Genomic DNA, 26,801 nt, shown 5'->3' with positions numbered 1-26,801 from the left:
TGACAAGGTTTCAGTGTCTTAGTGTAGCGTGTTCAGAATAATGGTTGGGTTTAAGTGGGGAAAATGTATGGCTTTCTTGGCTATGGTTACTTGTGGTGCAGCAGTTCTTACCGATACAAAAAATGGAGTTTACAAGCTTGGTGTTGGAATCGCCGATATTACAGGTCCCGCTGCCGAAATCAATATGGTAAGAATTACGTACGATAATATCAGCGTTTAAAGTAATACATTTTCGTAGTACAGAGTAAATTAATTTACACTTAAAGTATTACTTTATAGGAATTCTGTAGATGAAATTTGTCAAGTTACTGTTGAAATTTTATTTGATTTTTAATATCACATATTCTTCGGTTTTTAACATATTTTTATTATCTTAGATTTACGATCCAAATCACAAAATATTGTCTATGATATTTAAAATCAAACATTTTCTGGAATTATTATTTAGACAATTATTATAAATTTTTTATAGATAAAGTTATTTTAAAATAACAGTAAAAAAAAAGAGTTAAATATAGAAAATTCTATATATATTTGAACCATATTAGGCATTTATTAATCTTGGACAGTTTACAATTGCTTATATTTTAGCACTAAAATTCAGTTTCAAATAATATCATTTTACAATATTTGACTCTAAGAACGAATGGTTTTAGAATCAAAATGTAGGAGGTTTAGCGTTACGGTATTCTAGCCATACAGCATTGAAACTGGAGCAATTTTTTCTTTAAAAAAATCTGACTTTAATAGCACGAATACCTTAATCAGTTTGGTCAAAATGCTGAAAGTGTATAATGTTGATATAATAGTAATATTAAATATTTATATGCAACAGATACCATCTGCTTGCACGTACCTCCTTTAATACGAATATGTATTGACAAAAGAACACTTTGAAAGCAGTGATATCAATGTTTCTGTTAACTTGAGATGGAAGTTTGTTTATTTAATTCCTAAGGTTTGTTTTAACTGTTTGTTATTTTTAACCTGTGGGTTAGTTTCCTTGATAATGCAGGACATTATGCATTTGATATTGATAACCTTGAAAGTAAAGGTAAAATAAAAGTGATATGAGCAGTGTACGTGCACCCCCTCCACTAGTTTGTAAACTTACAACGCTAAAATCAGGGGTTCAATACTCCGAAGTAGCAGATAGATCAGTGAATAACCTTTTATTTAGAAAATAACAACAGTTCTAGTTTGATTATATGGAATTGTTTATTCGAACATTGACGAACAAACTTCTACCATGTGACAGGAAAAGATGGTTGTCCAAACCGATAATTGTTAGGAACTTCTGAGTTATATGTCAATAACGACATATTAGTGGCAAAATAGGCTTGAGTAACTAAATATATCCCCATATCAACATTATGTGGCACACTGAATCGACAAATTCCAGCTCGTACTGAAAAGGTGCTGTTTGTCGAAACTTCTCGTAGCTTTATCTGCCTTCACTCTTTTCCTCCGACAACTGAATTATTTTGTATAAATTATTAGTGGTAAAATGGCTCAAGATACATTTGATTGGTCATAGAAGATGAAATATGCTCAATACCAGAATTTGATCAGTAGGTATGGCATTTACTTTGTACCAGCACGTTTCTGCTTGTTAAGAATATTTAATAGTAAGTTATTAAGTAAAATTGAAACTTGAAACAGAAACTGAAATTTTTAAACGTGAGAGATGGACATTTCTGTAACAAGGATAAGCTGATTTTTGCCAATCGGACCCCTCGGTGGCACAGCGGTATGTTTGCGGACTCGGATCGCTAGAAACCTGGTTTCGATATCCATCGTGGGCAGAGTACAGATGTATCGTGTAGCTTTATGTTTAATTCCGAACAGGCGAGTTAGTCACAAAAAGCGGTTTCAATATATGATATTGACAATGAATACAAATCCGTACCTTCTTCCCGTATTTTACAGTTTAAAACCTTTAGCTGTGTATATACGTGAACAGAAGTAAAACATGTAGCTACAACTGCTTTACGTTGTTTAGCAACATTTTGGTTAGCTATATAAGCTACATGTTCCTAAACACTGGCGATATGGTATCGGTCTTTTAACAGCTCCAATGCAGCACTGCAGTTGTACGGGCACTAAAAACAGTTTCATTTTATATCATGATTAGGAATCTAACGTGTATTTGATCTTTTAGTTTAAAATTCGAGACAGGAAAAGGCAAGGATGGAAAATTTAATGATTGTAGTTAATTAAATCGAATCATCAGAATTGGTTATACCCAATATAGCCCGTAATACTAAGCATTTCCACGTGACCTGATACTACATTTGTTCCACACACATACACTATCGATCGGAGCATGAAAGAATCAACTCTGCATTACATCAGCACTTACAAGAGTAGCTTTGTATAATATTTTAAAGGTCTTTACTATGCCTTAACTCTTGGCGTTAGCAAACATTATGTAGTGTGTATTCTTTAGGAATAGACAATTTTGTTTGAGTTCATTCAGAATTTTCAAATAAATGTCTATACATTAAGCTGAAAATAAAAAAAGGGTTAGAACGTGGAAATACAGCGCTGGTCTTGGTGTTTTCAGAAAATAAGTTTTTGTATGATATAAATAACAAAAAATTATTCAACTGAATACTAGAAAGTTTTGTGCTGTAGAATTCGTAAATATTTAACATAAGGAAATAAAACATTTAAGTTTTGTGTAGACATCGTTGCACAAAATATTCATGATGTAAAGTTAAACCACACAATAAAAGAGAATTGGAAAAATGTTCAAAATGGATCTGTTATCTCGTTTGTGAGTAAATATTCATGAGATTATATGCTAAGTTGTGTGAATCAACTGTTAATAGTGGCAGTTTTCTTGTAACAAACAGGTTTTCATAAATCGTTCTTTAGGTGATGAAATGTTGTGTTCTTACGTGCTATATAGATTAAAATATAAAATAATTTGTAAGGTGAGAAGTTGTAAAAGACTAAACACGACAACTCTCTAATATATCCAGAGAGAGAGTAAAAAATGGTGAAATATTTGAAATAGATTAGCACAAAAGCAGTATTATTAATGTGTGTGTGTGTGTGTGTGTGTATATATATATATATATCGTAAGCATATAAAGGTTTGTGTAAGCTTACAGGCTTACAACATATAAATATAGAATTTGATTCCTCGTTGTAGATAGACTACAAGTTGCCTGTTTAGAGCAACTAATTATTCTGACTAAACTTAATAAATTAGTTTCGTTTACATCTTGTCGCTAGTTACAACCTGTGAAATATAAAACCTTCGCCTGAGTTCAAAATAGTCAGAGTTAGGATCTATCTGAGAAAGTCATATCTGTGAAAACGAGATGTTAAGTAACGATGCACTCTTGTTTCGGCCCTGCATGGTCTGGTTGTTAAGGTGCTCAACTCGTAATCTGAGAGTCGCGGGTTCGAATCCCCGTCGCACCAAACATGCTCATGCTTTCAGCTCTAGGGGGCGTTATAATGTGACGATCAATCCCACTATTCGTTGGGAAAAGAGTAGCACAAGAGTTGGCGGTGGGTGATGATGACTAGCTGCCTTCTCTCTAGCCTTACACTGCTACATTATGGACGGCTAGCGCAGACAGCTCTCGTGTAGCTTTGCGTGAGATTAAAAAACACAATCTAGCAATCACTCGTTTTAACACAATCTCTGCATCGATAGTGTATCTTTCCAGTTTGCAGATAGCGTTACAAGATAGGCGCTCTCCCCTTCTTCAGCTGATAATGTTAACGATGACAATTTTAGTAGATTAAAATTTGGTAATACTAAATGAGTTACAAAATATATACATAGTATTATACTTTACACAGCTGATATTTTGATATATTATGTGCAATCCAGTTTGTTTTTGTAGCCTACCATTATACAAATAACTAAAACATTACTAAAATCTTGTCTTAAAATTTTGATAAATAACGAAATAAAGATCCTTTCGCCAAAGAAAATTCCAGTTTCCTTTTCGTATTAGTCATCATTGAAAATGTAAAACTCCTGACTTTCTCATGTATTTTAGTTTTACTGTTTGAAATGGCAAACTCGAGACTCGCCAGTTACGAGTTTCACTGCCTAAAATACCAAGTTATTTGTGAACAAAACGTGAATATTGAGTTCTTATACTGAATAACGTGATAATATCGAAAACTTTTAATTTTTCGTTTAGCAACGTGCATTTTTTAGTCTGCCTAAACAACAAAAGTTGGATAACACGTCATCATGACGTCACTCTTACCTGTTTGTGTGTAAACAACTGACCCAAAGCAAATGATTTGGATCCTTCGCACACATTGTCAAGTTAGGCCATGCAGCCGGTAGGAATGTTTAAAGTAAAGCTTTTAGAACGAGCCGCATGTTGTATTTATATGGATCAACAATCGCATTATTAAGTTATTAAAATAAATCGCAAAAGGTCAACAATACTGAAAGCTTTTGACCGGAACTTGAAATTAAAAAGTTTATATAAACAATCATATTTGACAAAATGATTAAAATGGTAATTACAAAAAAAAAACGTGTTATCAAACACTAGTTTAATTAAACTAATGAGGTCACATCCTGTATTAAGTGATTATACTTCTTTTTAAATTACAATAGTAAGCAAAACTTCTAACTGTTCAAGCACAATAATTGTAAAAATCTTCGTTCTGATTTTCTCTATTAAATTCATTATGAATGAAAACTGCCTCAAATAAATGTAATCCAGTAAATTATGCGATGAAATTGACTCAGAGTTATTCGCGGCCTGACATAGCCAGGTGGTTAAGGCACTCGACTCGTAATCCTAGAGTCGCAGGTTCGAATCCCCGTCACACCAAACATGCTCGCCCTTTCAACCGTGGTGGCGTTATAATGTGACGATCAATCCCACTATTTGTTGGTAAAAAAGTAGCCCAAGAGTTGGCGGTGGGTGGGGATGACTAGCTGCCTTCCCTCTAGTCTTACACTGCTAAAATAGGGACGGCTAGTGCAGATAGCGCTCCAGTAGCTTTGCGCGAATTACAAAACAAACAAACTTGTATTTGATGAAAAACATGTTGGCAGAATTGTACCAAAACGCTGCAAAGTAAAAATAAACAACTTTTTTATAATTGTCTCACTGTGAAACAATGATCGTTTACAATAAATATCATCACAGAAACGATTATGTTCTCCACTACTGAGGATTAATTATCACGCCTTTATACTGTTGTTTAACAAACAATTTTGTTTTCCGCCACACATTTTGATGCTGCTGCGGAAAAATTTCTTTTTTATCTGTAATATTATCATAATGAGTTTACTAAAATCAAACGTTTCGATTGTTTTTATTTGAAATTATAGAATGAAGTTTGCATCCCTTCTACTATTCGACTCGGGCAGTCCATGAGTTAGCGGTGGGTGCTGCTATTGACTATAAATCTTCCCACTAGTATACCATTTGAAAACTGGAGGTGACTGACACAAATAGCTCTTGTGTAACTTCTATGTCGAAATCCTAGCAGGTATACTGAGGATTAAGTTGATTGTTTGATTACACAGGGTAGTAGAATTAATAATCCTCGTTCAACACACAAACATACATACGTTCACTGATGTGGGAGTTCTTTTAGTCAACGAGGCCTGGCATGGCCTAGCGCGTTAAGGCGTGCGCTTCGTAATCTGAGGGTCGCGGGTTCGTGCCCGAGTCGCGCTAAAACATGCTTGCCCTCCCAGCCGTGGGTGCGTTATAATGTGACGGTCAATCCCACTATTCGTTGGTAAAAGAGTAGCCCAAGAGTTGGCGGTGGATGGTGATGACTAGCTGCCTTCCCTCTAGTCTTACACTGCTAAATTAGGGACGGCTAGCACAGATAGCCCTCGAGTTGCTTTGTGCGAAATTCCAAAAAACAAACAAACAAACTTTTAGTCAATCTAGTCTATTTTACCATTTATGCCATAAATTTCTAAATAATATCGTTATTGAAATGAAACGTATAACGATGCAGAAGTTGCAATTATCGTTTTGAACAGTTAACTTTTCATGTCGCATGGTAGGAGTTTGTTCTTCAGCGTTTGTCCAAATATTTCTGTATAATTTGTGACCATTAAACTAAAACTGTTGTTATTTTTCAAATACAAAGATACTCACTGGGCTATTTGCTACTGCGGGGAATCGAACTCCTGATTGTAGCGTTGCGGAAGGCGCAATTATGTTGCTCATATCACTTATTTTACCACTACTGTAGATGTTATCAGTTAAAGATGTACAAGTTTAAAACAGTTTTCCGTTAACTTTTCCAAATGCCCTGCATTTGGAAATTTAAACTGATCCGCAGGCTAAAAATAACAGTTAAAATAAACCTTACGAATTAAATCAACATCCTTCAGCGTTTTCAGTTGACCAAACTGACTTAAAAAGTATCATAACTTTTTTGAAATAAAAATGCTTCATCTAAATATTACTTTGGTAGAGTACTGTAGTCCTCCGCTGGTATAGTGATAAGTCTACGGATTTACAACGTTAAAATCAGGGGTTCGATTTCCCTCGATAGACTCAGCAGATAGCCCGATGTTATAAGAAACACGCACAATATTTTAATGACAAAACTTCTACAATCTGACTCACAAACCATGTGTCTTTAAAGTTAAGCTTTATGAAATAATAGCATTTATAACTTAATTTTGGTGCTGAAGATTAAAGCAATTGTAAACTATTAGGTTGTCCAAAAATAAATGTCGTTTTTGAACTGCAAAGTTTGGAAAAGTATAAATCAATGTTGTAAAACATGCTTTAATCAGAGTAAGCACCATTTTCTTTAACCCACTCTTGCTGACGTGTAACAATGCTGATTATGCCCCTGCTGTAAAAGTCAGAGTTTCTATGGTCAATGAACTCCCTGAAAACTTCTTCTGCATCTGCCTGGTTTTGAAAGTGTTTGTTGTTCAAAAAGTTCTCAAAATGATCTGTGGGGAAAGGTCTGGATGAGACAAAACCTCGATTCCCAGTTCGTTCAATTTTTGGAGCATCATCCTTGACGGGTATCATAACGCCGATTTTGTTGATCTTCAGTCACCTTATGCGGAACTCTCTTATCCAACTTTTTCGTCATTCCAGTTGTACTGTTGTGCGAGGGTATGTCTCAACTGCTTCCCTTAATGTATTTTCATCTAAGAATGGCTTTCTTCCACGACCTTCGTGGTCTTTAAGACTTTCATATTCATGTCGAAATCTTTGGAACCAACGCTGAACTATATGTTCAGTAACAGATACATGGCCGAATGCCCGGTTTATGTTCCGTGTAGTTTCGGTAACTTTCCGTCCAAGTTTGAAGTCATAGAGAAAAAATCAGACGAAAGTCCTTGTCCATGCTGCCTTGGGGATTGCAGAACTTATTCTGAGTGGAGTTGAAAACAGCAGACAATTAAGACACATTGTAAGCGACAAACGTTGGATTAAACCAACCAACCAACGATAAGTTATTCAATATTCAGCTTCTAAATGTCATCTTGAGAATTCTGACATTTATTTCTGGACAACCTAAAATCTAAGATTAACATTTAATACGATTTTAAAAAAAAACAAAGGGTTTTCTTAAGTAAAACATTTTTTCTGATGTGTTAAAATATCTTTTTCTGTATAAAGTTAATAATGCTGTCTAAATAATACCTGAAAAATTCCAAAAATGATTTTTATAATTGTAGGCTAAGTTAATTAGTTTCATTCTTGTGCTAATTAGCGGAAGCGTTATCTTTTTAGCTGTTGTTTTAAAAGGGTAGAACTAACAATAAATGGCAAATTATAGACAATTCACAGTGCTTAGTATTTTGGTGAGTTTTAATAAAGGTACGTATTATAACCGATATCCATAAAAAAAAAAAAAAACCCTACGCTTTCGTTTGAGAAACTTCCAATAAGTTACGTGCTAAACACATCATAACTTTCTATTAGTTCGGCCCGACATGGCCGTCGTACCAAACATGCTCGCCCTTTCAGTAGTGGTGGCGTTTACTTGAAACAGAAACTGAAATTTTTAAACGTGAGAGATGGACATTTCTGTATGTCCATGACGGTCAATCCCACTATTCGTTGGTAAAGAGTAGCCCAATAGTTGGCAGTGGGTGGTAATGACTAGCTGCCTTTCTTTTAGTCTTACACTGCAAAATTTGGGACGGCTAACGCAGATAGCCCTCGAGTAGCTTTGCTCGAAATTCAAATCAAACCAATCCGTTAGTCCTATTTTATAAATGTGCGATTATCGGTGCGACGTTTACTCAATAAAATACGAAATATTTTAAAATTAGAAGCTTGTAATTAGCGCTATAGTCTCGGAGACTAAAACATACTCCACTTGTTGTCATTGTAGTGTCTCAGCAAAGTAGTTTGTTACCTTTAAGCTACTTTATAGTACAGTACATGTAATTACTTTCTTTAATAAATAAGAGAGATTTGGTAACTTGTGTATTATGATGACTTACTTTTTAATGACAAAGTTTCGCAGGCTTCATGTGGTTTTTGCAATTTTCACTATTGTTGTATGTAGCAAGGCGAAGCTATACCCAAAAACCTATTTTTTCATTGGCTTAATTAATTCTTTGACATATGCATACACAGAGGTCACTACCTACTAATCACTAACCGAGAAAACAGCTCCACTGTCTCAAAATTAATTTGAATTTACATCACTAGAGTGCTTTCAAGAAAATATTGACATGTAATAGAATCAGTAACATAAAAATGTGATTCAGGAGACTGTCATATAAGCAGTGGTAAAACAGAACTAATGATATATTTCTAAATTCACAACGTGGTACACCAAACGTTGGTTCTTACCAAGCATAGTAAAATATTTGTATTCAAATGCGAAATTGATTTAGAGTTTGAAAATCAATAATTAAATTCGTGAAACCTATAAATAAATATTTAAAACTAGTTTGTAATGTGCTATACATATATAAAAATAATCGAAAATTAATTAGTGTAATAACTCGTAGATATACAATAAAATTATATAATATACAAAACAACGTACATGGATGGGTACGATGTTAAAATCATGAATATGTTAAAATATACAAAGAGACAGTCGCAACGTATAGATTTTTCCATATTTACGCTATTATCAATGTTTTAGTGTATTTTTTTGTTTTAGTACGAAGTTTCTATTTGCATTTTATAAGATGTCATGTTCTCATAGAAACAAAGTAACAAGACTAGTTCAAATTGTCATCATTTTGTCCAGCTGGAGAGATTTTGCAATATTTGTATATTTTTGACAGAAAATATAAGCAAAAATTTTATTTATTGTAATACTTTCTCCGTAGTATGTTCAGTTTTTACAGTTTGCTGCATGGTACGATAACTGAAACAGTTGTACACTATATTGTAAGATAATAGAAGTAATATCTGTGTTGCTGTCTGTCACTTTTTTTACTTAATAATATTCTTGTTAATTTTTTCGCATTTTTGGAAAAAAAAAATTAAAAGATGGGGTATGCTAAGATGAGCCAAACAACAGGTGGGATCCATTTTCGTCAATACAGCCGAGCTTTTGTTTTCGGTGATGGAAAGAACCGTGTGGTGTTTGCAAGCCTGGACAATGGTATGGCTTCACAGCTCGTGAAACTAGAGGTCAGTCACCAGCTTTTACGTATTGTATTTCATTTGTGTTTTAACATAGTGAAAAAAAAGGACTTTTAACTGTTGTCGTTATATTTATTATTGTCACACATTTCGACGGTTCAATAAAATTATCTGCATGTTATACCACGATAATCAGTAAATTGTGTCCAATTATAAAGTTTTATCTTAAACACAAGACTTTAGCTGATCTGCAACGGGTCATTCAAATTCTTAGCATTCAGCTCGTCATTGTTGAGTAAGTACGTGAAGTTTTAATGCAAACAAAACGCTTAATTAATAGAGCTGAAAACTAAGTGTTTAGTTAACACTAGAATAAACTAGGTTTAAAAGGCACGGTAAAACTTGACCTATGGTGTAATACCAAGAGCGTGAGTAAGGTGTGGTAAGCTTGGTTCTAAAGTCGCTCGTTTCGAACAATAACACGGAAGAAATCGTGTCACGGTCACTACTAGGAATATTTCGTCAGAACTTCCTTTAGCTGTTGAACTTGTTCTTCGTTCATCCGGTGTTGTTGACCTCCTAGATAACTGGATCAGAATGGCACGTTACGGTGCTTGGCAACACTTTGAGGACCCCGCTCTTCGTTTCGTGGGTGTTGTATGAAATGGTGACATCGTGGTTTAAGTTAAATATATTCTTCATTCCTTTCCTTTTTTTTCTAACTTGACATTTTCAAAGAAGTAAGATGTCTTGTTATTGTATTTGGATGTTTAAAATATCGAATAGTTTCTTTGACAAAAGTGGTCCTTATAGCTTCGCAAGAGTTGTACAGTATGCACAGAAAATTATGTATCGTATAACATAACGTATAATTCAATTTTGACATATAAATATTGAGTGATACGGTAGTGTATTATCTTAGCTTATTAGCAGTGAATGATGCATTACTGAGAGTGATTGACGTATGAACAACGACTCTTCAATCTAAGTATGTCCTACGTCATTGTTTATTATTGTAATGTAAATCGACCGTTATTAACCGTAAAGTAATAACCTCACACTAAACTCTTACGATAACCCAAAAGGTAAGAAATAATCAAGCGGACTTCATACATTTTCCTCCATGCGATATCAAATTATCACCTACATTTAAAAAATACGCCAGTGTTTTACTTTCATTATTTCACTTCTCTTATTCATCAAAACAAATTCTATATTTACAAACTGAACCAATAGACAAGCCGATTAATCTCTCTAACTCAATAACTTATCAACTACATATTCCAGTCTAACTCGCGTTTTTACTGCTAAGTTCGTTTTTTATATTTTTAATACACAATATTCGAACAAAACTAACGGCAAAATCGGTATTAGCACGAGGCTTTTCGTCAATGAATCCATTGATGTATATACGTTTTTTTAACGACAAACTACTTATTTAGTAAATATAATATTCTAAACATCAGGATATTATACTTTTTGGTTTGTTATAGATGGCTGATACAGTATCAGATGTAATGTTTATGCTTTCCAAATTTATAACAGTTTCTGTTTCATAAGCTGGTATTTCCACTGTTTGTTCTGATGATCTCAATTTCTGAAAAGTGTTTTTTGTTGCTTATCTGCAACTTTAATATATTCAATTTCTACCACCACTTGGATAAGTTCGTTTAAAGACGTACATGTAGTTTATTCTAGCTGAATTCGACTGTCCTTGCCAACCATGAAATCAATATGTTAACCGTGTGCCAACAAGAGCATCTGGATAATATAACTGGGCAAGCCTTCCCACATTTTCAAGTTCAGTTTAGAAACTTCCTTCTAATGTGGAACTGTAGATATGTTTGATAAATCAGCCAGTAACGTCTGGTAGTTGTAAAGTTGCTTAATGCTGTTAAAGCTCGTGTTATTAAACGCACAGCAAGATGAATAACTTGTTTAGTAATCCATGAATTCACATTAGAAATTGAAACCACTTGCTATGCCTTCCTTCTTCAAGGTACATTTGCATCATAATACGTTAGTTTCTCGATTTGGCATTATTGTTCAACTAAGCTGTTAAATTCCATCATCTTTCGAAGTAATTAATGGTGTGACTGGGGTAATCTGCGATGGTCATACAGTTGTAGATAGCAAAATGGTGCTGGTGACGGGTGTAGTGATGTGTTCTTCTGTTCCATATTGCATAATTAATGCTTTTTCCAATTTGAAAATAGTATTCTTGAATAGATACAGAAAAAGAGTGGATGGGTTGATTTTTTTTTTTATTTACTAGTCTAGCTCATAATTGTTTTATCCTGGCATTGTCGCAGTTTTGTATGTCATTGATTCCCTTTTAATTATCCTTGTGTACTATTTTATATCTTTATCAGTATTGTTTTTATAATTCTTCTGTAGAATTCCCATGAGTTCTTTGTTCTTATTGTTTCAATCCTTCAGGTAAATATTCTATAGCTTTTTCAACTTCATTCTTTACACATTCGACTCGACATGTCCTGTTGGATAGCGTACAACTTTACAACTCGTAATATGCGGGTTACGAGATCAAACCCGGCGGCGAATATTCTGGCCCTTTTTCACCTGTGAGGGGCATTATAATATGATGGCAAAATTTGCTACTCATTGGTGAAGAGTAGCCCAAGAACTGGCGGTGGGTGGTGCTAGCCGTTTGCCTTCCCTGTTGTTAACAATTCAAAATTAGAAGCAGCAGTGGATAACCTCAATAGCTTTGCCATAAATTAATACTTTGTCTTGCTTTACATCAAATTGATTTGGAAATATAGTTTTACCGTAAACCTTTTTTCTTGTTATTGCAGATTCCTCTCATATTTCTGTCCTTCTATTAATTTCTGTAACTGCTTTCTTCATACTTGTAATTTCCGTCTTTTTTTTTCTAACTTTTGTCTTTTCGTTAAAAATATTCGCCTCTTGATCATTCGACCACATGGCCTGGCATGGCCTAGCGCGTTAAGGCGTGCGCTTCGTAATCTGAGGGTCGCGGGTTCGCGCCAAACATGCTCGCTCTCCCAGCCGTGGGGGCGTTATATGTGACGGTCAATCCCACTATTCGTTGGTAAAAGAGTAGTCCAAGAGTTGGCGGTGGGTGGTGATGACTAGCTGCCTTCCCTCTAGTCTTACACTGCTAAATTAGGGACGGTTAGCACAGATAGCCCTCGAGTAGCTTTGTGCGAAATTCCAAAAACCAAACCAATCATTCGACCACTTTTAATAATTTATATTAAATTCCCAATCTCTGTTCAAAAGAACGAAACATTTTGAAATATAGTTCAGACTGGATTCTTATTTTATGTTCTTGAAAATAGTTCTACTTCTGACCTCAATGCTCAGCAGATAGCCTGATGTGGTTTTGCTATAAGAAACACACACCACCAGTGTTGCAAACTCTTTCTGTGATTGTGCAAGTTATTAAGTTATTCCATAAACGATAATGTAAAGCCTAGTCTACTAAATAATGACAGCTTTTGGTTTTTAAACTTCAAGTTTATATGTTAGCTAAACTAATCTTCCCGATATGCTTTAACATACACAACACGTTAGTATAACAATTTCTTTCTCTCCATAATGTCTCGTGCAAGCGACTCTTTTTTCACCTATTTCGATTTCTTCATCGCAACGTAACCTCAATATTTACAAACTTAAATTAAAAACTAACTAATTGACAAGTTTCTTAATTTAATAATCAATCAATTATTTCTTCTAACAAAACTCGTTTTATTTATTCAGCCCAGATTAATTTCTAAATTTTAAAGATTCTAATCATGCCTATCATGTGACATAAAACCTTCTGTCCTTGAATAAAACAACAATACAACCGCCTAAATTAAAAACAATATTTATACTTCATTATTTTTATTATAGTTATTATTTTTTAAAATAAGACAAATGTTTTGACGTTAATAGTTTAACACAAATTTGTTAACATTTTATAATACTTTTAGTAACGCCAATTTTCGTTAGATCACATATCGCATCTTCACAAATATTCATAACACCACGTTCCCTTACGTTAAGGTGTGCACTAACATGATTTGTTTTTCTAAATTCTGGCCTCACAGTTGTTTGAAAGGTGCACCGTTGAATTCAAGATTTAATCTTCAAACATAATTATTTCCATATGTTCTTGAAAGTTTAATTAGGTCTAAATCTATTGTATAATAAAAGAAAAATAGTTATTGAAACAAATATTAACTGAAAAATCATAATACGGGCGGTACTTCGAAATGTCATGGTTGTGTGATTTTTATGTCACCCTGTATAATTATTGCAAAGTACTGCCATTGATTATCTTCAAAAGGGGTAATGAGTACTGAATATATCAATAGACGGATGCATGAAAATGTTAGTGGTTTTGTTTAAACACCTTTATATAATACCTTTTGGAATTTTTGTTTTGTTTCTTAATGTGTGATAAAATTTAGACATCAGCTCCTGGTTCAGACTTGCATAATTATACGAACCAGTTTTGAAACTTCAAGTAATTGCCATTTTCTTGTCTTAAGAGAGCAGTGTTTGTTTGATACGTAACTAAGTATTCTACCTTAAAACTACTAGTTTTTTAACCCAATGTTTTATCTATTTCTTTGCAGTGTGTGTTTTGATAGCCAAAAAAGCAAAACTTCTTAGTATAATATATATCAAATCCCTAAAAATAAGTTAATGATTAGGAAGTTAAATATCTCATAATAAATCATTTTAGAAAACCGTAAAAGAAAATATTAAAATATAGTGATGTTGATTGATGAACTAGAATCTTATTTTTACAGGTGGTTAAAGCTCTTCAAGAAAAATTCGGTGATTTGTACTCGGAGAAAAATGTTCTGTTAAGTAGTACTCACACTCATTCTACCCCTGCAGGGTTTCTTCAGTATGTTTTGTACATCATTATGTCTCAAGGCTTTATTAGACAAACATTTGACGCCCAAGTGGAGGGCATAGTTAAGGTTTGTATATAGGCAGCCTAGCGAAAGCCAGTTATTTATTTTCATGTATACTGTAGTGATTACTGCTTATAAGTTGATATAATTTAGCTTCTGTTTCTAGAAAACTTTTTGAGAATTAAGTTTGTGACCACAGTTTGTATTTTATTGGTTTATAATATTAGCTACATTTAATTTATAATTAAATTTCTTAAATAGTAAAAACTACATAAACAAGATATGATAGACCTGGCACATGAAGCTTTATTTTTGAAAGTTTTGCTTCGGTGCTTAATAATTCGTTAATCAGACCTAATTTCGTTAAGTGTTATTGAGATAAAGACCGAAAACTCTGCTAACAAGCAAGGATACCTAACTGGTAACTTAAAGCAGAGTGGTCAGACGTTTAGTGACTTACTTGTCACTCATAATTGAGTCAAATTATTATTAATCGTTACTTACAAAATTTACTGCACAATTGGTCATTCTAACTTTTTATGCCAGGATTTCTAAGGTCGTACTATAACATTTCGGATGCCGTAATGTCTTGAATTGTCATTTGCGTTACTTTGTCGCTGTGAAATATATCATGTTAAATTGTAAATCAGCACTTTTCGTCATTTGTTTTTCTTTTGTATGCTGTGTTTCTCATTTTCAAAGATCTACTTGGTTATCAAGGTTGCGCTAGTTCAGTGAGAGCTATACCAGAGAAATATAAGATAATGTTGTTCATACGGACGCTGTTTAACAAAGTTATAATGAGTTTAGCAAAAGGTTTTCCATTCCTGACAAGAAGGTCCTTCAAAAGTGCTTACATTTTTTTTATTGCTTTATTCTTATACGCTTTATTCATTTCCTCTAGATATTTTGTGTATTTAGCAATCGTATTATTAAAAAAATAAACCCGCAGAAAACTGTTTTTTTATTTATAACTTTCATTGTCTCCAGAGTATCGAACGTGCTCATGAAAACGTTCAAGATGGCCACATCTACTGGAACCAAGGAGAACTGTACAATGCCAGCATTAATAGAAGTCCCAATGCGTATGAAAACAACCCCCACGAAGAACGTGAAAAGTAGGCCAGATATCAAAATATTTGTTGTTAAAATTAACTAAACTTCCTTATTTGTATTTGCGTCATTTTAATCCGACTGTAGGTTCAATATCCTGTATATTCGTAGAAGACTAGCCAGCATTTACATTACATATCTGTCTTTGACACATTGAAAAATAACTTTTTCAGAAGATTGTCTTCGAGAGGTATGACCTCATTACTTACAAGTTTGATGGCAGTTGAGGTGGAACGATAAATGTTATTGTGGTTTGAAATTCATGGAACAAAACTTGAAAGCTGAAAATAATTATAACGTATTGTATTTGTTATCACAAGAATGTCCATGGTTAATTAATCATGTTACAGACGATATTTTTCAGCGAGTTTTTTTCTCTGCCCTGCGTTGTGGAGTAAATCTTAGCATATCACTTGATAAGGTGGGGTGTTTTGGTTTTTTTTAAAGTAATTGAGAAGTTCGGAATAACAAGCAAAAACAGAGGCTGGCCAAACTTTGAAACATTTTGTTTATAATTGAAATAAATATGAATGAAGCACAAACAGTTAGTGTTGTATAATTTAGTTGTGATTATATGATTTTCATACTTGCAGGTACAGTTATAATGTAGACAAGGATATGTTTTTACTGAAGCTTACGGATCTGGAAAATAATCCGATTGGGATGATTAAGTGAGTATTAATGTGTTTTTTATTACATTTTAACACAGGAGAAAACTGTCCAGTATTTGAAAACTATTTTGGTTTTATTTGTTTATCACTTGGATCACCACAACAAAAGTAATCTGTTGCTTTTGTGTAATATTTTACATATTAAATTTCAATGTGTCTTCACAATACACTAATTGCAAATCTAGTTGAGCTTTTCTGCCTAGATTATGTACTGAATACCTAGTTTCACTTGGTTTTTTCGTGAACTAAAATACTGACAATTTAAATGAAAGAATAATAATAATTATATAATGTTCTATTTTAAGCTCAAAGCAAACGTCATTTTAAATAGTTTTATTATTTCAACGCACGGGAATGACAAAGTTACCGGGGAGGGGAGTGTCATTCAGGGCCAGATCTAAATTCCATCTATTAAGTCACTCTTTTTTGTGCCATAAGGGTAAATATTCGATTTGGTGGCATACTGTTCGGTAATTCGCTAGCTATAAGAGAGGACATACAGTCAATGTTGTGTGAAATGATACTTGAGACATCGCTGAAGCTGGTTGGCGAAATATAATCACACTTGCAGTAACAATAGTATCAGTCTACAACAGAAAAAAAGAAAGGAAGTTAAAATGCTGTTATGTGCTTTTAGATTCGTATTATGTAATGAAAAAGTTAGATTTCATTTGTGGTTTTGTTATGTTTTTAATAGATAAAACTATGGGCAGTTTATTTCACGACAATGAGGTGATTTTATTTCAAGCCCTCATATGCATTTATAACAATATTAATTCGATTTCTTCTTAAGAAATTATTAAAGTTACTATAAAAAATAAATCATTTTCAATAAAGTAAAAATTGTTATATATTTTTGTGCTTTTTACCTGAATTCTTTTTTTCGTTATTCTCGTTTAATTGGTTCCAATGCCTAGCGAAACAAATTAGTTAAATAACTACGAGTATACCCTCTAAATATGACCTCATTGCTAGCAATAATCAGTCAACGGAGTTATGCTGTTGCAAAAAAAAAAGTTTTAAAAAGTAAATTTGATTGCCAAATCTATGAGAATGTAACATACTTTTGTGATATCGGATTCGTATATATATATATATCTACACACACCATCAGAATACCACACGTCTTTAAGATATATATCTATTTTTATACATATTACAGAATAATGTATCTGTTATTATAGCGCTCATGCGAAGTTCAGAATTTCTAGCATTTATTTACTTCTAAGAAATTATTTGAAATATCATAAGTAACGAATTTTAATTTGGTAATTTTTAGCTGGTTTGCTGTACACGGGACTAGTATGAATAACACAAATGACCTCATCAGTGGAGATAACAAAGGTTATGCATCTCTCAAGTTTGAGCAAGATTTGAATAAAGACAACATCCCAGGGAAGGTACCAAATAGTTTCATTCGCCCTTGTTTTTATTTAACTCAGTATTTTGTATGATTTTATGGTAAAGGTTTTCCTAGTAAAACTGTAAAATTATCAAGTATTCTTGAAACTTCGAATTATGTTTATGTGGGAAGAACATAATATAACACACTGTAGTTGTCCTATAAAAATGTGCAACCCACCATGTCGCTGATATGATGTTATTCTTGTGGCTAAGAAATACACAAGCTTTATATTAAAAAAAATAATCAACTGAGTGTAATTTTATGATTTTGCATAATAACCTGAAAATAATTTAACTGTACACATAAAAAAAGCAATTTTTTCGTAGTACTTGTTCTATTACTGATTAAAAACGAATAATAGTTTTATTTACAAAGTACTGTAAGCTACACAACCAAAAATTAGATGAAAGAATTGTTGCAATTAAGCAAAAACACATCACTGTTAATATATTAAGTAATAATGAAAGATTTTGAACGGATTTATAACATAGAAGTTACTTAGTTTTACATACTTCATACATAATAATGGGTATTTAGTTTTGTTGCGGTCAAGATACCTTAAGCTTGAGTGGGTATTCAACCGACTGAACTTATTTCAGACAAAAACATCGTTATCGCGTAATTATTCAGTAATATTTTATTTACCACACTTCTAATAATAAATACATTTTAAAACGAGTATTCTTAACTTAGAAGATTATTCCTGCCTCCTGTAAATTGGTAGTACAACTACAAAAACTAGTTTGAATTTGATTTTTCTGGTGATTTAAGATAACATAGTTTTGTTGTTTACATTACTGTAACCCAAATTAGAATAATTGTTTGGGATTATCATTTCTTTGCATTAAGTCTTCTAGTTTTGAATAATACTAAGTCAGTAGGTTTATTATGTTAATAAATTAAATCAATGTGTGGCCGAATAACCTATTATAAAACAACCCTTATGTAGGCGTAGCCGTATAGGTAGGTTATTTTGCGCTTTGCACAAGTACAGAAAAATGATAATATTCTTGTTGTTTGTTTTTCAGTACTTTGAAGTTTGAGTTAACTTCCTATACTGAAAAATTGTAGTATGTGGAATACAGATGTGTACCTAGCATTTTATCATAACTTTAGATCTTAAGGTGGTTGTTTTAATATCGCTAATAATTTTCGAGGTTTTTCGTAAGTTGTGTGTATGTGTGTAGTTTTAACGATAGAATATAAATTAAGAAATGTTTCATTTGCTCTAGCTACCCATTGTTCCAGGTCAAGGCTATTCTAATATTATGTTGAAGACTTTTTTTTGTGTGTGTGGAAAAGATCGAAATATATTAGGTAAAGGTGGTCTCTTGTGAACAGTATCTTCTTCAGTGTTCTATTGGAATGATCATCACTGGTGTAAGTAGTTCGTGTGCACTAAGAACAGCCTGATAAACTATAATATTCTATATAATATTATGGTTTCTTAGTCTGGGACAAGTTTGTGAAACTTTTTAATAAGTTTATCAGATGCTCAGCAAGTTATTTACCTTTATTAAAAGTGGTGTCTTCTGTTCTTTGCACTTTTCATTTTAGTTGTTTTTAAGATCAAAGATTACTTTTTACTTTGCTGCATTATGTGCATTTTTTTCAACTTCAGTCAGAATTCAGATTTACTTCATAATGAAACTAATCAAATATTTAGTTATGTGCAGAGTCTACCTGAAAGGAAAAATCAGTGTCCTGAGAATATTGCATTTGAATGGTTTTAAAACATCACATGTGGTTGAATATTCTGCTAGTCTGTTAAGTCGGGATCTCAAATTCTCTCTAAACTTTTTCAAAGAAGGTGTTGAAAGTACAGCAGATGGCATGTTATTTCAAACAGCAATCACCTATTGGAGAAGGTCCTCTGATTTCAGTGTGTGTGGAATGGTTGTTGAGTTTAAAGTTGTATTTCTTTGTGATGTACATGTTGAGAACAGAAAGGAGCTTTCTGATTTGTATTTGTTTATTAAAAACTTGTAGGGTTCACTGGTGTATGACACTACTGTTGGAGCTCTAGTAATTCGATCCCATTTAGTTTACAGATCTGATATATCATCATTCAACTTTCCAGATTTATGATAATTTTTGATAAAGCAGATTCCATATTTGTGAAACATTCAAACATTATAGTATCAGCTGCATAAAGGTATTTGTATGAGGTCAAAATGATTTCCTGAGTATAATCTGTAAAACATGTTTCTGTGAGCTTTGTTTGTTGGTTTACTGTTTTGCCTATACTAGTTGTAATTCTGTTTGGCTGTATAGTGTCTAATGTGATAGCTCATATGTCTTTCTGTTTATTTCCCTGTATGTAGTGATTCTGCTTAAAAATACATCAGTTTGATAGACTATTAAATTATTAGTACATTTAGTTTTATTGAATCAAAGCAGTCATTTCTTTGACTATACTGGTATTAAGATTCTATTGAAGAGTATAGTAGATTGGTTCTGGTTTTCATAGTATAGTTTAATGTTATCTGTAAGCACTTTTGCAGTTGTATGATTGTAGTTTGGAATATTAATTATTTTATTTATGTACAGTAAGAGTGGTACCAATCTTATGACTGATCCCTGAAGAATGGTAATTGTAAGTATTTTACATATATAGTCACTTCATAAATTACAAATTCTTGACATCTGCAGCTGAGAAAAGATGAGATCCAATGAAGTAACAGCATTCCATAATTTCAATGTAAAGTACTAATGAGAGACTAGTAAAATGGAGATCAGGGTTGTCCTTATTTTTGAAGTTTTGATTTCTAGCACTCTTATCCCTTCATTTTGTTCCAATGCAATGATAAGTAATTCACATCAAAGTTTATTCATATTGAATAACATTTCAAGGTTGTTTAAGCTAGTCAAAAGTTTGCTTTGTAGTTTACATTATATGTACATATTGTAAATAATGCTGGGATGTTTTAAAATACTATTATATAATATTCTATCACTTTTTGGAATATTGTAGTACATTCTGATATATTCATGAGTATTACATATTATTCAGAATGATCAGAAACTTTCAATACGTATAAAATGCTATCAGTGTTTACTTCTGGAATGTTCTTTGTCATATCTTAAAACTTGTCTTTGCATGCATTTTCAAACATTTTGGCTTTCCCTCTGGTTCAGATTTTGCAATTTTCAACTGACTTCAGCAATATTGGTAATACATTACTATTCTATTTATGAAACTGCAGCTGACCATGATAAAGTAGTAGAAGCAAATATAGAAAGATAAGGACAGTATCACTAAGTCTGCTGTAAGACAAATTCAATTTAGCTAACCTAGAGATGATTACTGAGAACTTTTAGATCTAGACATAGCCTGTCTTGATAACACCCTTCCTCCTAAAAAGTGCTTTTATACTACCTGGAGCATGACATCATGCATAATGGATGACCAAAGCATTGTATACCCTGAAGATCTTGATGTTCATGGAACATTTTAAACTAACTTGCTGTGATGAAAAAGTTTCGTAGTATTTGAATTTTTGTTGTTATAATTTATCTTGGGCATGGTTTGCTGCTCCTGATCTAATTTCTATTTTTTTGCAATTATTTTAACTTCATACAATGTCTTATCAAACTGTACCTGTCAAAAATTTTCTAGACATGTGGGTATCGAAATGAGGAACTCATTGATTGGCGATTCTTTGATTCAGCTGTATCCACAATGAGAAATTGAGAAATGATAAAGGCACTAAATGAGAAGAAAAGCATGGATGAGCCTCCAAAGTGCATCCAGCTGAATATCAGGGAGTCTGCATGAGGACATGTTTGTTGAAGGTTTCATTACAAAGTTCATGACAAACTTCTTCAGGCACTTTGAAAGTCTGTCTGGATTTCTGACTAAAAGTCTGGGAGTTCAGAGAGGACTTAGAGGGAGGGACAGTAGACAGTTTACTAGTTGAATGTGACAATGCAGAAGGGGTCTAGAAATTATTGAGGAGTGTAATGTTTTCATAACAAAGAAAGAACACAAATAATTCCTCTTTCAAGTTGTGCAGGATCAAAGATGTTTTTCGTAACAGCAAAAGGATTTGATAATAATGCAGAAAGGACTAACCACACTAATGTAGTTATGCAATTTTACTAATGTGCATGCAATAAAGTAATAGTATATTTAAAATAATTTATAATACATAACAAATGTTTTTATGATATATAGTATACACAGTGCCATGCCACTGCAGTCTAGAACCTCAACCTCATTAAGCAACCTCTAAATGTGTTTCAAAATTAATGAAGTTTGTATTTAATGTTTTTTTTCTAATGCACAAAACAAATGAGTGAGTGAAAGATTCAGAATTTTTAATCTGAAGTTGTACCTGCAAATAAAGACCACCTTAAACTAGATAAATTACATTAGTTGATCTTCTGTTGTAATATGTCTAATCATTCAAGCATTTTATCAGTTATTCAGTGCAAGATCTTTTGCATTAAAAGTTCTTGTTGCTAGCAGGACACTAGTTATTTTTGTTTATATATTTAATGACTGCACCCTGTACTAATGCCTTTAACAGCTCAAATACTTGACTCATCAGGAAAATGGCTGTAATGTTGATCCAGTAGTTGTAGCTCTTAGTAATGCCATGTTAGCATCATGCCAGTCTTGGGATACCTGGCCAATACATAAGAATGTGGCTTGTTGACATCCAGATAATGCAAAATGATATTCACAGGAATTTTATCTTGACTGAATGCTTTGTGTGATTTAAGTTTCTGCAGTTCTAAATCTGGAGATACCTCAGTCACACAACACAGAGTTTAAGACCTTATCCAATGTTCTAATGGAACATTGAAAAAGTTATTTACCAAATAGCACAAATATGAAGTGGTCATTCAGTATTTCTATTTATATTGCCAGAGTATTTAACACCATTTTTCTCTAAAACATCTACCAAACAAGAAGACCTTTAAAGATGTATAGTACAGTTCCAAATGTTTTGGGATTATCTAAGTTGCTGTACTGGTTTGTCTGTGTCATTAGATTTTTATTCTCTGATTATTTTATCTGCTTTTTTGCTTTGTTTATCAGAATAAATTTTGGATTTTCTTTTTTTCAGACTGATGATATAACAATATTGTTTGTAATGGTCCATGTTTCTTTCTAGATTTAATGGATTTAATTGGAACCCACTTATGTAATAGATCACAAAGTTTCTTTCAGTACATTCAAACCACCTGAGAAAAGTTTTCCTTTAAACTGTCATTATGCAATATTGAATCATGGTTATCTTTGAAATAAATAATTTATTAGGGAGCAAGTTGGTTCTCTGTATTTGATACTTCATAGCTTGCCATATAGTATTGTGATTGCTAGGTGTGAATTACCTGTCAGCAATACATTTTTCTATCACTTTCTACAGTCAGCTTTAAAATATTTCACCATCTGTTAGCTTGTCCACTACTTGGATAAACATATTTTATGGTGTTTATATGCTCCCAGGGAACGTATTAAGTGGAAATTTAATTATAGGTTTCTCAAGTCTTAGCTTCATCCTTTGCTGGTTGTTTGAACACACCTAGTAGAATTTGTACATTTGGTTGAGTATTGACTGTGATCAACACAGTTTTTGGATGGCACAGGATAAAATGTTTGACCAACATTTACACCCCTTCCCTGTCCAGCTGAAAATGTGTTCCATGTTTATAGAATTAAATATTACTGTTTTTACACAAAACAACAAAACTCCGTTTCTCTTAATGTACTTTAGAATCTGAACTATGCTAACAAACTACATCCGTGTCACATAAACAGTATTTACATTGTGCAAAGTTTAAGTATTGTAAGTGGGAAAAGTTATTTGGCAAAAGGAAAACTTGTCTATTAAAGGATCATATGTACAGTGTTTGAGTATTTTCTTTATTTATGCATGTTTAGAAGATTGCTCTCTTTGCAAAGTTTGGGCAGCTTTCTGTGTGTTAATCAGTATTAGTGAATAACTTGAGGTTATTTATATGCATATTGCAGACAGAGAAAGAATAGAGTATCACCCTTATTAATTGAACATAATTTTTAACATTTACTAAATTAATTAATTGTCTAAAATAAGTAGTAATGTATGTAAGAAAAATGAGCCAATCCTGAAACATCATCAAGCACAAATAGTGATTAATGTAGAACATTTTATACTGAAAGGAAATTCTAAGCATGTATAAAGAACTTACAATGGAATACATCCATAATACTGAATTGACTGAGGTTAGGCAAAAAAACTTTTCAGAAATCTCTAGATAATTTTTTTTTTAATATTATCATCAAATACCATTTTAATTCATGTGTGTGTGTGTGTATGAACATTTGCATAAGTACAAACTGATCTGATATTTTTTTATTTCATGTTATTTTCTAGAATTAAGTTTCAACATTGTTTTTCCACTTTGAAAATATGCTTATGCATGTATTGAAAGTTACCAGGTGGCATTCCAAATCTTTTTGTCTGTATTTTTACAATGAAATGAGTCTTAAGGCCAAACGTTTTTTTATGTTCCAGATATTTTAATCACTGAATATTTTAACTTTCTCTGATAAACAGTTATACGTTGATTATTTTTTTCAAACTTGTGATAACGTTTTAGCACACTAATGATCATATTACAGTAATTAATGTTTAAAACATATAGTTTTTTTAATAATATAATTTTAACACTTCTTAAATAACATCTTTTTCTCAGAAGTTATTCATTAACAATATTTCAATTTGTTTGTTTTTTTTTGGTTTTTTTTTTTTGTAAGGGGCCATTTGTTGCTGCATTTGCACAAGCCAATGAAGGTGATGTGACACCAAACATCCTTGGTCCAAGGTGTATTGATACTGGGCTTCCTTGTGATACATCTTCCAGCACTTGTGATGGAAAGGTATAGTAAGCCTACAAATTGCAATTCTTCTTCATGAAAGGAAATCAGCTACTCAGAATTGTAATGGCTTGAAACAAATCAGTTTTGGTGAGGTCATTAAAGGTATTTATGTGTAAATATTTAAATGTAATTGTGTTAATATGGAATAAAAATGATTCCAACTTGAATTGGTATAGTATTCTGTTTAGGACACACTGGTGTCCTATAGATAAGGATAAAGTATCTTCAAAAATGCAGGTTAGAAATATTTTTATCTATGGAATAAGATTAATGACCACAGAAAACAAAAAGTACAATAAAAATTGATGGCTAAATAATTCTTTTTAGCAGAAAGATGCAAGATATAAATCTCAAACTTACTAGCTTGCTTTGGATGTACATTTTAAGTCTTAATTGGTGTAGAACACAGAGGAGAATTCCAAACATCTACATGAGAGAGACAGGAATCAAAAGAGATTTTTGGGGTAAAAGAGAAAATCGTGTGGATATTCCATATATGTCAGATTAAGGTTCTAGCATGGTATCTCACAATCCTTGTATTGCTTATGTGAACAATCCTTTTAAGTAAACATACTTAAGGGAGATAAACTACTGGATAAACTAACTTATTGGTTTTTTTATTACACTATATTTAAAACTTTGTGGTAGCCAGTGTAGTTAACAATTGAAATTAACATATTAGTAATGAAACTCATTACTTTATAAAAGCTGTTTAATACAAACTTTCTGTTAACCCTTTCACAATGTTATAATATACACAAGTTTGTTTACACATTTTCACATGTTAAGTATTTGCATTATAACTTTTGGTACATATATATCTTCACAAAATTTGGTAGATTTTTAGTAAAGATTACAAGTACTTTGTACACAAAAAATCAGATGTTTTTAATTAAATATTTTTATTAAAGATTTTTGTGAAAATGGAATCTTTTATTACTTGTATGAGTGCAAAGTGATTTCATGTTATGATTAAAACACTATTCTTCATTTCCAAAATCTCAAATATGTTATTTGCATAATCTCTGAAACCTTTTTAAATACATTTCAAACATTTTCAGTAAAACTTCATATTTTATATTATTTTCTATACTCGTAACTGTGGGGTCTAACTTAACCAACCTTATAACCATCATAAACAAATCAGGAAATATATTTGCTTTTTCCATGCTAGATTGATTACATATAAGAAGAAAATACAGGTGTTTAGTTTTAGCCAAAGTAGCTTAAATCTTATAACATATATGGACATTCGTAATTATTATTATTTATTATATTGATCTTCCAGTCATGCCTATCTAACATTAAATAGCTTGCATTGATTAAGTGTATGAGTACCCAGGCCACATATTCAGTAATATAAAATTGACCTTTAGTCTTCCCTGTCTTGACTGTGGACTAGTATTTTGTAATATGCAGTCACATTTCAATTATTATACATTATGTAAGTGTATATATCATTACAGTTTAGAAAAAAAAATATTGAACTTCTTTATTTATTGTTTTATATTTTAAGAAAAATAGGTAAAGTAAACAATGACTTCTTTCTATGACCTTTGTACTCTGTTGCTGCTGGACATAGGTTGCTAAGCCTTTTAAAATTTCACATGTGGAGGATATCAAAATTTTTTTTTTGTTTTATATACACAGTTGAAATACAAAAATAGTCATAAAAAACTACCCTGATACCATAGAATTCCAATGTAATTTATTAAGCTTAGTAACTAAAGTTTTTATATTATAAAATATGAAATTTCAAGCAGACTAAAGACACAACCTACCTCATTAAACTTTGATCAAAAGAACGTGCAAGTCTTTTCAAAGATTAAAATGGCTGGAAAAATCACTCTGGGGGGGCATTCAAAACTGTTGATTGGTTATTCACATGCCATATACTGTAGAAAGGGTTATATTAAGGACCATTTAAAAAATGGAAAGAGTTGAACAGGGACACTGTTTGATTCAGTACATAATCTATATCTCAGTAAAATAATATATGAGGTTCTTATTTTTTATTCTAGTTTGTAAATATTAGTAATTTTAAGAATTTGTATGAAATCCTAGACTTAGTATTGACATGACAAACAACTAGTTTTAAAGAGTGTTGCATTCAACTTACCAGGTAAGTCACTAAAATCTATATTTCAATGCATTTTTTTAATATTTACTTTTAAACTAAGAAATTAAATCATATATACTATTAAAGTTTGAACTACAATTACAGTTTGATCTCAAACTTATTGACATAAATTTATAAAATAATAGTTCAATAAAATTTTGAATGCAAGTCGACAGATG

General features: G+C 32.2%; 1 protein-coding gene across 2 annotated transcripts in view; it reads left to right on the top strand.

Annotated features, from left to right (window-relative positions):
• CDase (neutral ceramidase) overlaps positions 1 to 26,801 on the top strand; it is a 55,077-nt gene continuing 28,276 nt past the window's right edge. Inside the window, exons 1-7 of one of the 2 annotated variants that reach the window (XM_076461972.1) lie at positions 4 to 187; positions 9,453 to 9,596; positions 14,333 to 14,509; positions 15,434 to 15,561; positions 16,150 to 16,227; positions 17,507 to 17,627; positions 24,381 to 24,503. In XM_076461972.1, the coding sequence (XP_076318087.1) occupies positions 41 to 187; positions 9,453 to 9,596; positions 14,333 to 14,509; positions 15,434 to 15,561; positions 16,150 to 16,227; positions 17,507 to 17,627; positions 24,381 to 24,503 (918 nt within the window). In that variant the 5' untranslated portion in view covers positions 4 to 40. Of the gene's footprint in view, positions 188 to 9,452; positions 9,597 to 14,332; positions 14,510 to 15,433; positions 15,562 to 16,149; positions 16,228 to 17,506; positions 17,628 to 24,380; positions 24,504 to 26,801 lie in introns of both variants that reach the window. The other variant, XM_076461973.1, reaches the window with a different exon arrangement.

Source organism: Tachypleus tridentatus, chromosome 10, assembly GCF_004210375.1.
Source record: "Tachypleus tridentatus isolate NWPU-2018 chromosome 10, ASM421037v1, whole genome shotgun sequence".
Taxonomy (NCBI): domain Eukaryota; kingdom Metazoa; phylum Arthropoda; class Merostomata; order Xiphosura; family Limulidae; genus Tachypleus; species Tachypleus tridentatus.
Note: the sequence above shows the minus strand (reverse complement) of the source record. Positions and strands in the feature narration are given on the sequence as shown.